An 18,148-nucleotide genomic window follows, 5' to 3' on the forward strand; every position below is an offset into this window, starting at 1 on the left:
TTGCTCCATCTCCTATGTGGGGAGAAGAAACTCAACAATGGTTTCAGATGGACCTTTGGGCACACAAGGAGCAGAAGCAGGCTCACAAGAGATATAGCCATTCAGCAAGACTCTGGTCTTGGGCTGGTGAAACATGCATATTAAGGCACCTTTCTGGAATCAAATCAGAAATACATTTGTATAAATAAACATTGAATGTGGCTGCCACTGGCAAAACTAAGTTTTTGTTTATTGGAAGCAAAACGAAGTGAAAGAGGTCAGTAAGAGACTCCACAGCAAAGGCAATACAACCACACAGGATTAATGAATGTACCAAAAGGAAAAAAGGCAGAGCCTTGGATGCTTACCATGCCCTTGCTTCTCAGCTAAGAGGTGGAACTGGTATTTAACTAGCTCACCCTTAGGGCCAGCCTACCCCTGAGTACTATTCTGCTTTGGTCTGCGTCCCTCTTTCCTACCACCACAAGCTTACCTGCATTCAGTCGTTTCTTTGGGGTTTTGAGGCTGCGGCACCTGCCGCTGGCAGAGCTGCTGTTCTCGCTCATGGAGTCCTGCGCTGAGGAGGCGCTCCCTGTCGCCTCGCTGTCCCTCATCATGCTCTCATAGCCACTGCTGCCCCCGCTGTGGTAGAAGAGGGCTGTTTTCCCCATGGCAGGGGGCAGCTCCCCGCTCAGGACGCTGCTGTTGTCGCTGCCGTGGCCGCTGCTGCAGCGGTGTGGTTTCCGAGGAGGGGTGATCTTGCTGTAGGGGGAAGGCAGCATGTGAACAGCTGGCTTCTCATCTCCAGGAAGGCCCCCACGCTCCTCTGTCTCCAGGCTTCCCGGCAGCTGAACGCCTCTGGCACTGGTGCTCCCTTGGAGCAGCTCTGAAATCCGCCCATTGACAGCTCGAAGGGGCAATTTGGAAGCAAGGCTGGAGCCCCGGCTTCTGCTGAGGGACTGCATTGACCAGGACATGTTCTTCCCACTTGGGGGCAAACTGGAGCTCTGCCCCACAGACTGAGGCAGAGACTTGGTGGAGAAGCTGAGTGTTTTGGTGGCAGAGGCAGAGAGGCTGCGGGCCTTGGGACTTGCCAGCAGGAGCTTGCTGACAGCAGAGATCTTTGACTGGCTGGCTTTTGGGGAGGCACCTGCCGACTGGGAGAGGCCCGAGTTGGTGGGTGAGGACATGGCACTGCGGCTGAGGCTCCTTCCAGCCCTAGGCATGGTGGTGTCTCTGCCAGGGCTCATTTTGGAGCTCACAGAGGACAGACTTTCTGCTCTTTCCAGCGACAAACACTCATAGTGGCTTCCTGTGGACCTCCCTAGGGAGTTGGTCCTGCTGGCAAGCTGCTCCAGTTTGGCACTGAAGAGCTTGCTGCTGCTGTTGTTGATGCTGCTGTCTATGCCAGGGCCTTTTAGTTTGGCATTCTGCTCCTCGGGGAAACTGGCCAGGAAGGACACAGGCTGGCTGGAGGGACTGCTTGTGGTGCTGTTGGCTGCACTGTGCTGGGGGCTGGCTCTATTCTTCTGATCCAAGCTTGACTTTCTCACAGGTGGTAGAGGAGGGGTCCCTTTGGGACGAGTGAGTATGCAGTGTTTGGGAGAGGCCATCTTCTTGTCAAGACTAGCCCTAGAAAATTGGGGGAGGGCGAGAGAATTGACTCCACCGCTGTCAGTAAAAGTGGGATGGAGATGACTGTCAGATTCCTCCACCTTGCTTGCCTTTGGGAGCCCTCGAGGGAGGCTACAATTCTTCAAGCCATCACTGGAATGAACAGGGCTTTGGGTTGCAGAGCTGGATACTGCCACCTCACACCCATCCACAATCCTTTTTAGACTGTCAGATCCTGGGGAAATAGAGGCGTCCCCACTGCTGGTGCTAAACCTGTCCATGGAGGACTGTTTTGTGCTGTGCTCAGGCTTGGCTGAAACTGTGACTGTATCAGGCCTTGGCCCGTCACTGCTCCCAGAGCTGTCCTTTTTAACATCTTCTTCTCTCTTCAACCAAGGGTCTTCAAATTTGATAACCTTCTTAGCAATGGATTCTTTCCCATCATGGGGATGAACAGCCTTTGGGTCTGCAGTTACAGCTGGTACAGCATCATCAGTGTCTTGAGCTTTGAAGGAATTAACAGCAATACATGGATACACGGTAATGTTCGTCTTCATTGGGATGTAGCCCTCACAGCTGCTGAGACTTGCTGTGTTTTTGATTGTGACAGTAGTTTTGCCTAGAGCGGATATTTTACAGCCTTTGATGGGTGGCACTTTGCCGAAAGCTTCCTCCCCCATTTCCGACATTATAAGCATGTTGTCAGTCACTGACTTCTGTTTGTCACTTACACAAATCATGCTGGCACTTTGTATGGTGCTTGCAAACTCAGAGACAGGGGGCTCTGCCATAGCTTCCCCATGCCCATAGCACGCCTGGGCTATGAAGCTGTGGCACGACTGTTCACCATCACTGCCTGTGCTCATTTCGCTCAGCCACGAGCTGATGGATGAGCGCCTGCTGCCATCGTCTTGGGGTTTGTCATCCAGACTCAGCTTTGGAAGAGGAAGGAACTGTGTGATGCTGACTTCAGACACAGGAGCTGCACTGGAGTAACACTCAAGATCTTCAGAGATACTGCTGATAATACTGACTGGCCTAGAGCCAGAGGCCAAAGCCTGCACGGAGCAGTCACTGTTAAAACTGATGATACTGGTCGGGCGCCCATTGTCAAGGACACCACTAATGGTCAGCTCTTCCACAAGGGTGAACACAAGCTCATCTTCTCCGTTCAGCTCCAATGGCTGCTGCACAGTCACCATGGTTGTGCTCAGAATCTCTTTCTTGGATTCTGGAGAAATGCTTTGTTGCCCATCTTCATTGAGAACGGTCTCTTCAAAATCCCCATTGTTGGACGACACTGACTTTTTCATAATCTGAGGGCTCATACCTACAGGTGGGGTCCGGATTTCTGGCTGTAATAAAGATTCAGTAGATGTCATGGTGGCATCCTTACTCAGGGGAGCTGGTGGGGGAGTGGAGCTGGGCAGGACTCCTTTCTGTGTGTAGACCTTGCACCTCTGGGAAGGAGAAGTTGGTGGCTTATACTCAGATGTCTTTGAGAGGCTTGCAATGCCAAGCCGGGGGGAACCCATTGGCCGAGGTTTGCCTTCCACAAATCCAGAAGTGTTGAGCCCTTCTCTGCTGCTCTGCAAGCTGGTGCTGTGTGCTAACTGACAAGAGTTAAGCTCTTTACTAGAGCTGCCTGTTACACTCCTGGGAGAAGAAGGAGTTGAAAGATTGGTAAGAGCTCCAGAAGGAACAGGGGAGTGATTTCTCCTAGTTTTGCTGGGTGTTGTGTTTGTATTTTCCTTGGCTTCTCTATCAGGATGCTGACATTCTGGCATCGTGTCTTCCTTATCTGACTCTGGTAAGTGGCTAAGCTCTGCCAGCTGGCTTGAGACAGCACACTTAGACATCTGGTCTGAGCTAAATTGAGCAGGCATCTCTTCAAAGGGAAATTTGTCGGTCTCTTCACTGCCATCTATGCAATCCAGTCTCTCCTGGAGCTCTGCAAAGGTGTTGCACTTCAGGCAGTCTCTTTCAGATGTGCTGGGCCCTGATTCACTAACTTCCTCCAACCTGCCCTCATTTTTGGTCTTTTGCAGAGCAGGAACTATGGGAACAAAGTCAGGGGGACCCTCGTTATCTGTCAGTTCCTTGTCAGAGAGGGCAGTGCCATTGGGGCCAACGTAAATCACCGTGTCACACGACTGCTCACTGCTGGATGAGTAATCAGGATCACTTGATAAATGCAAAATAGGGAAGTCTGGGTCCACAGTGTTTCTAGAATGGAAAGGTCTCAGCTGGGTTGGCCTCCGCATCCGGCCCTCCTCACAAGAGCTCTCTCCTCCAGAAGAACTTGATGTGTACTGCAACATGAGAGAGAGAGAGAGAGAGAGTGAAAGAGAGTCTATGACATTTCAGCATTGCAAGCTTCTCCTTGCACAAACTGCATACACAAAAAAAATCATGGTCATATATGAACTGCGAGATCTCTAAACTAAGGTACAAAGCTCTTATCCACAGCCCTGGAGCAAACCCATAGCTATGTTCAATGGAGAACCCAAAGTCCCAGCTCTGAGTCCCACTCAAAATCACAAGACTTAAAAAAAAATGTACTAGAAATATGGATTAAGATACCTCCCTTAACTGAGCCTGGCCAAAGAAATCAGGTATTTGGCAAAGGCTTTGCTGATTTTGTGCGTGCATGTACATTTGTGTATTTGAAGAAGAACAAGAAAACTGATTACATATGATCCCATACTATCAGTGTGTGGAATTGTATAATGTGCACTCAGAGGTCTCTGGAGACACAGTGTTCTGATGGCTTGTGGACTGAATCCTTCATTAGTCTCTCTTCAATCAATTGACAAAAAAAGCTTTTGTCAATCTGCCAATTAAAATGAAATGCATAACATTCATTCATTCTGCCCAATTCACACCATAAGTTGCATGGAAGCAACCAGAACTCTCTAACGTGAAAATGGATATAGTCCATCTTCACTCTACATGGAAAATCTTTCACCCATATTTAGAAGCAATAGGAATAAAAAGGTGGTCAATGCTGGCCTTGGACACAGTAGTTCTGCCCTTTATTTTGCTTCTGCTCCTCTGAGAAGCATTGAGAATCTAATTCTTAATTAATCCAAATTTTCTTTAACTCTACATCAGTTTTACTCCTTATTATTTCATTTAGCACTAAGAGTATAAAGAAAAATAAATGCTCTCTGACAGTTATATTATTAAACAAGGTCAGCTTACAAACCAGCCACAACAGATGTGTCCAAACTTATTCCTGTGTCTCTGAAGCTGAAGCATTTACCTCTCTAATATTGCACTCTGACACTCGCCTAGGACTGGGTACATACATCCCATACATTTTGGAACTGATTACTGATTCAGTTACATGCTGCTTCACCCAGTTAAGGACCCTTCTTCCCCTTCCTCCATCATTATAAGAAGGGAGTTACGCATGGTCTTACCTTAGTTTTCTTTTTCTTCATCCTGAGGACCCTTGAGGCGATCTGGATGGTGGAGAGCGTCTCCGCGTAGTTGCCCGCGGCGGCTGAAATGTGAGCGATCATGGTGGTGCGGCAGTTCATGTTCCCCAAGGACTCTCGGAGCAACATGGTCAGCTTGCTGTCTCTGCAAAATAAAGTGAATTAAGGCTACATTAGCCAGCAAGGTTTCGCTTTGGCCATCATGATGTAACTTGGGTCTTGGCAAGATATTTTCTCCTCTTTTTAATAGAATCCTAATTACTTTTTTTCCTCAGGTCTGCACTACGTTGTGCAGCTGAGCATGCTGAAAGATCCTGGACTACAATTCAAACTTCTTTTCCCACTTCCCCTTTTCTGACTCCTTTTCAGCTCAGTCCTTCTCCATTGTTACCATTGCCAACAGAGAGATGCAGACCAGCACTGGAGGCTGTTAAGGAGCCACAGCAGCAAACATCAAACTGCTGCTCTTCTGAAGTGCACAGTGCCCAGACAAACCCTGGCCCAGCTCTGGAGGACAAGAGGGTACTGGATAAGATTACAGAACAAAATTTTTTTGTTGCCTTATAGGGCATTGGGTAACTCAATATTAGTAACAGTTAAGCCACTGAAGTAAATTTTGGATGATGCTGGTAAAATACAAACCAATCAAGCCTTCAGACTTCACACAATTGTTCTTTCATATTAGATCTTTTCTTTCACTGAGGCAGAAATCAAATTTTCTGTTCTTGCCATTTACTCTATTGTTCAGCCTCACATAGCTTTTGAAATGCTGATGCCTTATTGTGGGGCTGTGTGTGACTAGACTGAGAATATGAATTTTAACAGAATAATGATGCATATATAATACTTTTGAGGTGGTCATCTAATCCTGTAGTCAGAAACACACAATATATAATTTTTAAAGGGACCTTTAGCTCCGAGGTGTAAAGTCAGCTGGATGGTTATTTGGGAAATGGCACTGTCTTGAAGAGTGTCTCCCCTATGCTAAAGGTTGTGGACGATGACTACATACAGCTGGAAACAAAGACAGCAACAGCCTGATATTTATGTGTGACTAAAGGAACTGAATTCGCTGTTGAAATGATGGTGATACTGTCAGTGGCTACAGATCAGATTTTTGGGGCTCACTGTTAAATATCTGCAAATGACCTATGGTGCATGTGTGTCCTTGTTTTCTCACTTGAGATTTCCAGCTCACAGGAACACTGCATAAAGCTGCAGCTGCTGGGAACTGAAGCTATGCCTACTGGATGGGACCGATGGACAAACACCAAAACCCTTGGACCTCTCTTTTTGATTGAATAAATAACATTTGGGCTGCATATTTTGATGCAATAGCTCTGGAGGGTTCTCATCTCCTGAGGCTTCTAATACTTGCAATTTCAGTTTGGCTAGAAATACTGAAAATAATTTTTTTTTTTTATTTCAGGATTTCTGCTTCCATCTGCTCCAGACACATTGAAGACATCTAGTGTCTTTGAAAAGCAAACAAACATCCATAAAGACTATACTGAGACAGCCTCACTCATTTCACTTGTGACCTAAGGCTGCTTTGAATCCACAGATCCAGAGGTAATAGGCTGCTGTGTCTAAGGTTAGTGTCCCTCTTTTCCATCACGGAATAATTAAGATGTCAAATTTTGTACATCAGTTATTGTCACTCCAATGCAGAGTAACACAGAAATTATTAACATCTCCACAGAAATCAATAACAAGCCTTACATTTGCCAGTGCTTCTATAATAGCAAAACATGAGATGACAGGGGAAAGTGCAAAAGAATACATTCTAAACATGTTGGTCTCCTGAGAATGCATAATCCATGCATCCAGCATCAGCACTGAGGTGTGGCTCTCCTAGAGATACATGCACTAGGAATATAAAATAATCTGTGCCATCTGCCTTGTACTGAAATACCCATTTGCAAGAAGAATAACAATACTGAAAAAATATCTATTTATAATTCATCCTCTGACATGGATGGGAACTAAAGGGCAGATTTGCTAAGGATTAAAGCATGAACCTAGCAGTAAAAAGCCCAGCTAGCACTGATTTCTAATTTCAGAGTTTGTTCATTCAGCACAGGCTACATCTTGAATCTCAACTTCACCTTGTACCTAGAAAAAATAACCGGCCTCATATCACTACTGTACTGTACTGAAAAATAACATAAAGAGGGAGAAAGCTACTAAGCAAAGATTTTTGTCAAATCTGGATATTGTCATAAGACAAGTTCAGCTGTTCAGGGTTCACTGACCTCTCACAATAACTCTCACCTAGTAACTTCTGAAGGAAAGAAAGAAAGAAAATAGAAGCGAATGTAAGACACAGAAATGTGTGGCCTAATTTTTAACTCACTCTATCCTCTTCAATCAAAATATTGTTAAAACATTCTGGAAGTCTCACTGAAGTCTGCTTGGCAGCCAGTGTGAGGCACAAAGTAGATGCTTTGTTCTCATGAGTGCTGGCATGGTATTCTGCCCGAAAAAAAAAAAAAAATGAATAGCTATGAATTATTTCATTAGGTAATTTGTGAGCTTTTATCCGAAAATGCAAAATTTCCTGTGAAAGCAGAAGTTTTACAAAGAGGTCTGCACTTCTGCATTGGAAAGGCTTTGAGAAGCAAGACCTTTGTTGATCCTCTGGCTCTGCAATCTAAACTAGAACACAGGAAATTTTGAAGAAAGTTACAGAGTCTGCTGCTCCCAGGTGTATGTTGCTCACTGTGTTAAGCAGAGGTTGTCTAGCAGAAGATTTCTCATGGCAGCAGAGTGAAATGCATCAATGTCTTCATGGAAAATAAGAGAACTTCAGGAATGCTAATGGTCTATTTCTATTCTGCTCCAAAAGTAATAAAAATTATAGGTCAGAGCAGAAAAATTACTCCACTTTATATACCTGTCTTGATTTTAAATGTTCTTCTATCCCATCCACTAATCTTTTTATGGTTTAGGAAATTTACCCTAAACCATCTTGATTATGGGGACATAAAACACATACAAAACTGAAGGTGGGGTCAGGATACCCCATTTCAGACTCCAAAGCCTGTAAGTCAATTCTACAGTCTTTTCAGTACTTCAAAGTCACCTCATTTTTTTCTAACTACATCACTTGTTCTAATAAAATACATTACCTTTACTTGTAAACTTTTTCTTGCCTAGCTTCTAGGCAATCATGGCTACAGAAGAAAAGCTACTAAATATTATTCATATATATCCCACATAGGTAAAAACCAAAAATAAAGTATGCAAAGTGGTACCCCTGGCAAAGTCCAGAGGCAAAGAGCCCTGTGTGCAGGAGACTAAACTCAGGTGTGTCTACGATGTTTGTCAGCAGGTACAGTACAGAGGTGCAGACTGCCAGGCAGAAAGCCTCAGTTCATTCAGATGCACATCTTCCTTTCAGTAAGAAGGAAAGATGTACATCTTCATGCTCCTCTTATACACATCTGTATTTCCCTTCCTCATGAATGATTAATTATACTCAACTTCAAACAACACAGAATCTTGCACTGAAGAATGAAGCATGTAATATCATGATACGTGTCCTTAGACACTGCATAAATCCCAGTTGCCCATGTACATTTAGTCAGTCTTTAATTTTGTGACTGGATATTATTTTTCCACTAGAGCCCTGCCTCAAACCCTGCACAGAATAAACAGTGCTCACTGAACCATAAGTTATTTAATCTTTCTTTTAATCCTTGCCTTGCAATGCATGGATTTATGCCTTATTTACTGTTAGAACTATAAAAACTCCGCTCTGAATACTGAATGACCGATTCCTTCAAAGGCTCTTTATAACTTTTTCTTTTCCCTGTGGAGCTCATCAATGCAGTATCTGATGAATGCCCCCAAGGTGAGGCATATATTCCTCTGATAATACCTGAAACATTGAAGACTTCATTAAGTATAGGTGTTTGATGTGAAGCACAGATCTTTCAGAGTATTGATCATTACAAAGTGTTCATGTTCAAAGTATAGCTAACTTGGACCTTATCTCCAACAGCAAATGGGGCAGCTGGTTCTCAAATCAGGATACCCCAAAAAACAGGAACATACAATTAGTAGCCCATCTAAAAATTTTATGAACACATTGTCAGAACTAATCTGAAGGTAGTATCGGTAGTATCGGTCCTTTCATAATATCTCCCTTCTCTTCCACACTTCTCCACCTCATCCTCCATGTTTAGTGACAATGACCACATCACCATACAGTCCTGATTCATGTCTAAAGCAGGTCCTTTATCTGCCTTGAAAAAAGATGATATTTTGGGATGGAGGGAGAGCCCTGAAAGGACAAGACAATATACATAGCCCATTAATTTTGACATTTCCTGACTCTATAGCAATTGATTTTAGGCTCTAAATGCACTTATTATATGTATTTTATGTAATTTCATGTAGATTTGTGGTTACACTTCAATGGGACATCAGCAAGCTTGGAACATTCCTGTGTATAAAAAAGCCTCAGTTTCTAAACTAGCTGGTAGCAGCAGCTGGCTGACACCTTTTGTTTGGACAAGCAGTAGAGAAGGAGAACATGACTTACAATTTACCAGGGGGTTTTCTAACATTTGCTACCTGTAGAAAAACACTAAGATTTGGGAGTAACACACTCCTTTCGTGCACTGTAGAAAAGCTGTGCTCTCGTGTGTTCATAGCCTTTTTGACATGCTCTTCTCTGATCAGACCTACAATCCTACAATCTTCTATCAGAATCTATCCTAGGCTTTCCTCATTTAACCTTTTTGCTTGTTCTTGTTCCCATACCCCAGTTCCTCCCAAAAACAGCCTGGCAGAGCTCAGTTTCATCCTGCAGTGGTCTAAGAAGCTACACCAGACTTTGCCATTCTCCAGCATCACTGCTAGACACTCTTCCAATATTAAATTCCTCTTTTCTCCCCCTCTTCCTCCCATTAACATCTTCCACTCTCTCTGTCTGACCTCCAAGGCCTCTCTCCCCACTCAAGCTCTCCCCACAGCTGTTCAGTGACACCCAGCAGAGAAATCCCAAAACATGGCCATCATTTGGCATGGCTGCTGTATCATGCTGCCAGGTGAGGGGCAGAGAATGGTCAGTGCCTTCCTGGATCTCCCTCTGCCAGGTCCTCCAGCTTTAAGAAGATCTGTGTGTTCAAAGTGAGCTACATAGAAAAGAGGCAAACAGTAATTGCCTTTGTGTAGGGCTGCAAAATAGAATTCATGAATAGAAAATGAAGCAATAAGAATAAATATTGTGCTCAGGAAATTCACAGGAATTTTTCTTGCCCAGCATTTTATTCTGTGTATGGGAGACACAAACACAGAATGGTTTCACAAAAAGGAGGCAATACTGGAGAGGAAGATCCAGCTGAAGTGTTGGAATAATGATTTTTCTGTGGAATTATTTACCCAATTGTATTATACACTTTGTTTTCTTTCCTGCATCTGCCCCCCCCCACCCCTCCCACCTTAATAACAAACATTTTCTTTGTTTACCCCTTCCTGTCACCCCACTACTATGCAGATTTTGGCTATTCAATGACAACAGCAGCACCATCAGAAATAGGAATAGTAACATTCCACAAGGGAGTCTATACAATAGTACAGCGAAGCTTTAGGAAGTGTAAGACAGCGTGTTTGTGCTCTCTATTAATCATATACCTTCGTGTCTTCCTAGGCACTTGGCCAAAAGGAGAAAGTTGTCGACTGCCTCCAGGTGTTATGGTTACAGCATTAGATGATGTATGCCCTCAGGTGTCTTGTAATCTAATTATTTATAGAGGTATGTCAAAGGAAAAAAAAATCTCAGTAACTATGACAGTCATTTTTGATCATAACGTCTTAACTCTGCTCCTTTGAGCTGATGCACCGCTTTATTCACAGCAATAAATGTTTACATTACAAAGGAGCCACATAAAGACTATATTGGGTTTTGGCTCCTACTACATGGGAATAATCTCTACAAAGGACAATTTATAGCTCAAAAAGCACAAGCCCAACAGCGGATGTTACAGGTGTGTAACAGCTGAGTTCACTATGAACCAGTATAGTTTGCTTAGCTATGTCTTTCCTTTCTGTTAATAATTTTGAGAGAGAGAGAGAGGAAATGGGAGCAATGTGTGTAGGCACAGGCAAAATGAGTCCAGGTGGGGAGATAAAGCCCTTGGAGGTTCAGCCATGTGAGCCTGGCTTTGTTAGCAGAACAAAACGAGGCAGTTGAAGAAAGATGGGTAACGTGTTGGACCTTTAACCTGGGGAATTCTTCACCTGGTGAAATGAGGCACTGGGGAGACAATGAACTTGCTCCAGGTGGAAACTGACTAGCCTTAAAGGGAAAATGAAGCATAGTGGAAATTTCCACTGCCACTGCAGTTAGTTATCTTGTATGAGGTGCACTAGCACAACCCAGAACCCTGTGCTCACAGCAGAGGGGAAGGCAGAGCTGAAAGGACTACACTGAGGGGACACTGTGCTCAGGTTCAGTACCAGGAAACTGCCACATCTGGAGGGGATGTGGCACTACAGCAGCTGAGAAGTCAAGAGCAGGAGCAAAGTGTTGCTGCAGCCAAGTATGGGACTCAAATTGCACAAGATTCATGTAAAATGTAGGGAGATTCCCTCTACAATTGTTGTCTTTTAAGAGAAAATTTCATAATTCTTGTGCCTGTGACAACCCATGAGGATGTGGCAGATGCACAAAAGAGCACCTTTGTTTCTTTTTTACCAAAAGCAGAAAAGCAAATCAACGACAGAAGGACAGAAACCCATCGGTGAGGCTGCACCTCAAATTAGTTCAGTTTTGGGCTCCTCACTGCAAGAAAGACATTGAGGTGCTTGAGCATGTCCAGAGAAGGGCAATGAGGCTGGTGAAGGGTCTGGAGCACAAATGAAGAGTGGCTGTGGCAGCTGAAATTGTTCAGTCTGGGGAAAAGGAGGCCGAGGGAAGATCTCACTGTTCTCTACAACCACCTGAAAGGAGATTGTAGCAAGATGGGAGTTGGCTTCTTCTCCCACGAGTCAGGGAACTACCCTTCTCACCATAAAAGGGGCTCAGTCAAGAGCTGTAGCTTTTGTATAAAAGTTGCTCCAAAGCTGATGAAGCTTTAACAGTCTGCAAAAGTGACAAGTTATTGTATGTTATTCATGAATGACAAAAAAGTTCCTAACTTTTTTAAGGTCTTGCTGACTGATCTCACAATAGAACTGTCTCCCAATAAAGCTCTTGCTGTCAAACAACTCCACTTTTACCTTTACATACTAAAGAGTGCATGGTTTCTGACAGTGCCAGCCCAGCTCTAAGCTGGGCACCACCATGCTAGCAATGAAGACACACAAAGCCATTTTCTCCATCTTCTTACTTCTGCCTTGTGCCAGCAATGAAGCTGAAGTCACACAAGATTCATTCAATAATTCAACGAATAAGAGAAAGAAGTTCCTCTCAGTCTTTTCCCCAGCCCTGTGAATTTTATGTAGTTTGGTTCAGGTGTACTTTGCACTTTGGCAATACCAAACAGAACACATATATCCTTACTTACAGTTCATTGTGTTACTCTAATGAGAGCTCAGAGATCCAGATGTAGCTTAAAGTCACAGTAAGGTGCAAGTTATAGGGTGGGAGAAAGGAGGTGGTTAGGAGCAGAGTTCTGCTGAGGGCCAGTTATTATTTCAGAGAGAAAACTACACTGAAAATGGAAAAAATTATTTCTCTCCCCTCTGTACTTCAAATCTCAGCACAGAAACAAACACCATTCACAAGTAGCCATTAAAAACATCCAAACAAAGCTCAGAGATAAGCAAAACGAAAAGGATCCTAGTGGTCTGTTTCATTACAATGCCAGATCATCATAAATTCTAGCTGAAAAACAGAAACTCAATTAATCCAGGGAGGTAATTAGGCTCAGCAACTCTATGTTAGAGCTAAAGCCAGATTCCCCAAAATCAGCAGTGCCACTTATTCAGGAAACATGCTCAATAAGTAGATTGTGATTTACAGGAGAAAAAAAATCCTGCACTTAAAACCAATAATGATCCAGATTTAAATAATTTAGGGACTCTGCACTTGGCTAGGCCAACTTCTACCAAGCTATGCTAATAAAGGGAAGGAAAATGTCCTTTCTCTCCCCATGTCCCTCCTTCCTTGGCTCCCTTACTTGGAAGTATTATGGCAACCACAAGTTTGGCTCAGCTTATCTGTATGCTTTAGCTGCTTTATATGAGAGGACAATGTAGCTGCTATGGAATAGCAACTGGAGCAGCTTAGGAGCCTGCCTGTGCCCTGACAGTGCAGCAGGAGTGCTGGGAATGGAAGGGCTGGAATGCAGCTGAACAGTGCCTGTGCCTCTAGGGCAGTCACAGGGGGAAACACACAGCAAGCAAAAACGTGCAGAAACATTCCCTGACCATCTGCTGAGGACGCATTCTGCAAAGCACCTTCACACCAGGCCCTCTGGGGGACTGATATGAGCAGAAGCAGGGCAGCGGCCGCCTCAGCTTCCTCTCGGTGCCAACCAGCAGCCTGACTCCTGTCTTACCCTCACGCCAGGCAGCTCGGGAACCATCTCGGCCCTACCCCGTGACAACTGGGAGTGGGGACAGCGAGGGGACAGCGAGAGGACAGCGAGGGGACAGCTGGCTGCTGCTCGGCCCGGGCAGAGCTGCCGCACCCTGCGAGCCCCAGCCGGGAGACAGCGGCCTGCCCCTCGCTGCGAGGGGTGCGAGCCTTCAGATGGACCCAGGGGGGAATACCAGGGTTATTTCCTCGAACGCAAATTAACTTCACATGTTTGTAATTGATACATGAATATTCATGATCTTTTGGGAGGATTTCATAATTACTTCATTCTGCTTAGGCTCATTTGATCTGCAGTAGCGACAGCAGTAGTTTATGCTCCTTCATCAAGATGCCAACAGTTTGGCAGCATGACCTTCCCAGTTTCCCGTGCTGGAGAGCAGCTCTAGTTATTCTAATTGCAATCCCAAATGGAGTGGTACCTGAAAATAAATTGACTGCTGTTCAGTGTTAGAAACCACTCTACTTGGCACTGCTCCTTGTGTAAACAGATAACATCTCCAGGAAACTGGGAAGGTCACTCCACAAAACACTTCACATTCTGATAAGTAACATTTATATGTCAACCTCCTAGAGCCTTCAGGCCACAGCATTATAGCAGAGGGCAGTGAAAGTGCACATACTCCCATGTGGAAAGGGGGGGAAAAAAAAAAGGAAAAAAGGCAGACTTTGGTTGCCATTAATGATATGGAAATTAAACAATTTATCTATACCCCTCATTAGATGTATTCCCTAAAGAAAGTTAGGCTCAAGAGTTCATACTGCCTCTGCACCTGCACACAAGGCTGCCTTATCACCTTCAGCAATAAACTTCCAGGCTTTTGGCAAATTCAAAGAAGGTTTGAGAAAATAATATGCAAAGTTTGAAGACAGTAAGTCTCTGTAAATGCTGGAAGGATTAGCAGCTGGGTGGATGGAGAGAAATCTTATTTGTGCTCCCACAGAATGAGACAAATGCTTTCAATTCCATTCTTGAACACACCAGAGAAAGCACATAGATGAGAGAAATTCCCAAACACAGGAATATTTTTGGCCAGTATTTACATCTTTTTGGATGCCAGACTGAGAGACAAGTTGTTAGAAACATTATGTTCTTGATGCTGGTGCTCACAAAACTGTTCATTTAGATCAACAGCAAAAAAAATATGCACTTACATGATACTGGTTCCTGATTAAAACTGCCAAAACCCAAAGTAAAGCAGTGAAAATATGAAACCATCAGCATTAAAGTAAAAGATACAGTCAGAAGGCCCCTGTCATGCATCCTTTTCTGGTAATCAGTGTAATACCTTTTAGATTTCCTTTTTACATACAGCTCCAAACTGCTTCACAGAGATGCATGAAACTGCTAAAACCAGGAAGATGAACTTTACAGCAGCCAAGCAATCTGCTAATTAGGATGGGAATTAAGCAGGTGAAGCAAGTTCCTAAAAGGAGGAATTTTTTGCGTCATCTCCTATTTCCAGCAGACACCCACTGGCCTCAATTGTTCAGCTCCAAACTAACTACAAATTAAAAATCCATGACTTCCATTTAAGAATAATGTATTGACATGTACAGGGACTTATGTAAAGATCCTAGACAGCATGCATAATTCTCTTTCCAAAAATCAGGATAAGTAAGAGGGGTAAGCATGCACTTAGCTATCTAACTTTATATGTCCATTTGCTTTAGAGAAGAGTAAGAAAGGTGACTTTGTCCATTACACCTATTTCTTTAAAAACCTAGGACTGAAAGCCAATTGCACTTCAAGGTCTCAATTTACTTTACTACTCAAGGGCCAAAATAAGTTTCTTAGACACGTGCAATGATGCTTGCAGAATCTAATGAACAGAGCATTCTCTGGCCTGCAAATCCTTGGCCTCTATATTTGTGCTGCCATCAGTCAATACCGGTGGGGTGACCTTGTGAGGAAGTGGAGAGACACCAAGAACTCCTTTCACATAAAAATGAATGGCTATCAGGCAGCCAGAACTTTCTTCCACAGATGGGCTGAGCTATTCTCACAATTGGCTGATTGAGAGATGTGATGAGACAGGCTGAGCAATAGCAGTGATGATGGTGACTTGCATGGCAAATAAAGATCATTGATGAAAATTTCCTGCCTGTGCCTGCATTTTGGTTAAGTCCACAAACCATCCCCAGAAATTAGGATTTTATTAACTGAAATCCACTGGCACTGTGGTCCAAACCCAGCTGTCACTGAAGTCTCCAGAAAAGCTCCCATAAGCTTCATCAGCATCTGAACTGGGTTTTTATAGATTTAGTGACAGGATACATGAAACAAAGATAAAACCAGTCCCTTCTGACGTCAAATACATGGCATTGAAATTAAACTGTGGAACCACAGGCAGGTTGATGATGACAGTTTTGGCAGCACGGGACCAAATGTAGCAGCTGGTGCAAGGCAGTGGGAATTCTGTCATCTATAAACATCGGCATAAGGAAACTAAATGTTTGATACTTTTATATCTCTCACACTCCATCATACTTCATTCACAGAAGAGCCTAAATAAAATCTGAGGGACTCCAGGCTATGCAAGTTCTATGTGCTATAAATAAAAGTAGCAAAATTGGTATATAAATATTTTTAATGCATATATTTGCTATTTAACCCAAGTGGAGATAGGCTGCTGCTTCAATACATTTATCTTCATCCATGCAGCAATTTAAAATTTTAAATGATGCACATGCATTTTTCATGTTATCTGAAGTTTCACTCCCCCTTTAAATGCATTCTTCTATTTATTTTGCCCACTATAGTAACATTGATTGGACAAGATTCTCAATTGGCTCCTGTATATCTGACACTTTGAGATCTTCTCATAGCCTGCCACAGTAAAGGAAAGGAACTTTTTAAACTTGATTGTTAGAAATTGTCACCTTTGTAGTAACAAATGTTACTACAATTGCTTGCGGTTTTACCTGAGGTGACCAGGACATGCTTTAGAGCCCATTATACCTATTCTGCTCAGAAAAACAACTATAAATTTGCATATTTCCATGTTAACAGCTGTCTCTCCACAAGGCTGATAGAACAGAGTTATGAGTGGCAGAAAGCAATATACGATACTGAAGTTTGTATGTATTTAGTTTTAAATCACAAAAAAGATCTCTCTTAAAGTTAGCTGTTCAAAATCCAAGAAGGAGTAAAACAATTTCAGAGGTAAGCTGAACCAGTTTTTGCATAAAAAGATCCTTTCAAACATTAACTGTCTTTAAAAAGCCTCAGACTGGAATCATTTACAATGTGCCTGGAAGGTCCCACTTCTGTTTACAGAGCCGCTGCTGATACTGAGGAATTCCCACAGCTGAAAATAGTTGAGGCTTGAGTACTTTTTGGCAAAGTACTTATTTTAGCCTTACACTCCATCCTTGGCATCTGCTGTTGAATTAAGCCAGACAGGATGCTATAAGGACATGTGGCCTGAATCAGTACAGCCATTCTTACATTCTTAGAATTGGCTTCTAAAGGTTTACAGCCTGACTCTGCAGCCTCCTTCCTGCCTCCCCTCTGCACACCTGCTGTGACCTCCCAAGGACAGCAAAGAGTTCCTCAGCATTCAATCAACTCAACCAACCCTGGCCAATACATCTGGAGACACAGAGAGGCCAAGAGGAAAGACAGTCATTCTGGTAAAGACTGCACGTGGACAACTGCCATAGAGCTTGGTCCTGTGAGCCTAAGCCCCATGGGACAGCATCAAAGCACAGGTGATGCATGGGGTGAGAAGAGACTGAATTATTAGCTCCTGCCCCTACCCAGTAGAGAGAACAATATAATCCTCCTTAAGCTTTTAGAAAACCCATTCTTAAAAATATTATGGCTTTCTAGCACTGCCCTGACACATTTCCATTTAGTAGTAGCATGCCAACTTCTTTTCTATTTGTTCATGCTCTTTGGTTTCCATTGCTCTCCCTCTCCAGGGATGGGAATGCTCCTGGCCACATGTACATACACATGCTCTCTATCCGTTTACTCTATTTGGGTATGCAAGACAAATTAATTTCATTTTCTCTCATGTGAAAAACTCCCCTTGCCAGACTTTCTTGTACTTGCTTCAGTCTCAATTCATTCTTCATCTATATGGGAGACCAGCACTGCACCCAGGAGAGGAACTGCTAACCCCTTGCATAACGATTACTATTTTTCTTCTGTCATTCCTAATATCTCCTCAGATTTCATTACCTTGTCACAGTTAATTTAGCTGTGGACACCTGTGATCATCAGCCAACATGCCTAAATCAGCACACACCCCCATCCCCTTTCTAGCTGATGAGCTCCCAGATTGCATCAGAAATTATCAGCAGTCCATCAGGGCAATCCCTGGCATCAGTGCCATTTGTATTACTGCAGCCCCTGAGGTCCCACAGCTGCTCCCATCTGAGGTTCTGGTCTGCCTTTGTACAGATGATGTCTCTCAGCTTTGTGTAAGCAGTCACTATGATTAGCTCCTGCTCTGCTGTGCCAAGGCTGCTGATGATAACACCGAATAAAACCTCTCCTAAAACTGGTCCTTGAAGAACTTCCCTAGTAGCCTTCCCTCTAGGTTGATAGTTC

General features: G+C 43.6%; 1 protein-coding gene across 1 annotated transcript in view; it reads right to left on the reverse strand.

Moving 5' to 3' along the window:
* KIF26B (kinesin family member 26B) overlaps nt 1–18,148 on the reverse strand; it is a 278,874-nt gene that overhangs the window by 21,809 nt on the left and 238,917 nt on the right. Inside the window, exons 11-12 of the mRNA XM_064708810.1 lie at nt 5,019–5,181; nt 473–3,905 (exon numbers count right to left, since the gene is read on the reverse strand). Of these exons, the coding sequence (XP_064564880.1) occupies nt 473–3,905; nt 5,019–5,181 (3,596 nt within the window). The remainder of the gene's footprint in view (nt 1–472; nt 3,906–5,018; nt 5,182–18,148) is intronic.

Source organism: Zonotrichia leucophrys, chromosome 3, assembly GCF_028769735.1.
Source record: "Zonotrichia leucophrys gambelii isolate GWCS_2022_RI chromosome 3, RI_Zleu_2.0, whole genome shotgun sequence".
Taxonomy (NCBI): domain Eukaryota; kingdom Metazoa; phylum Chordata; class Aves; order Passeriformes; family Passerellidae; genus Zonotrichia; species Zonotrichia leucophrys.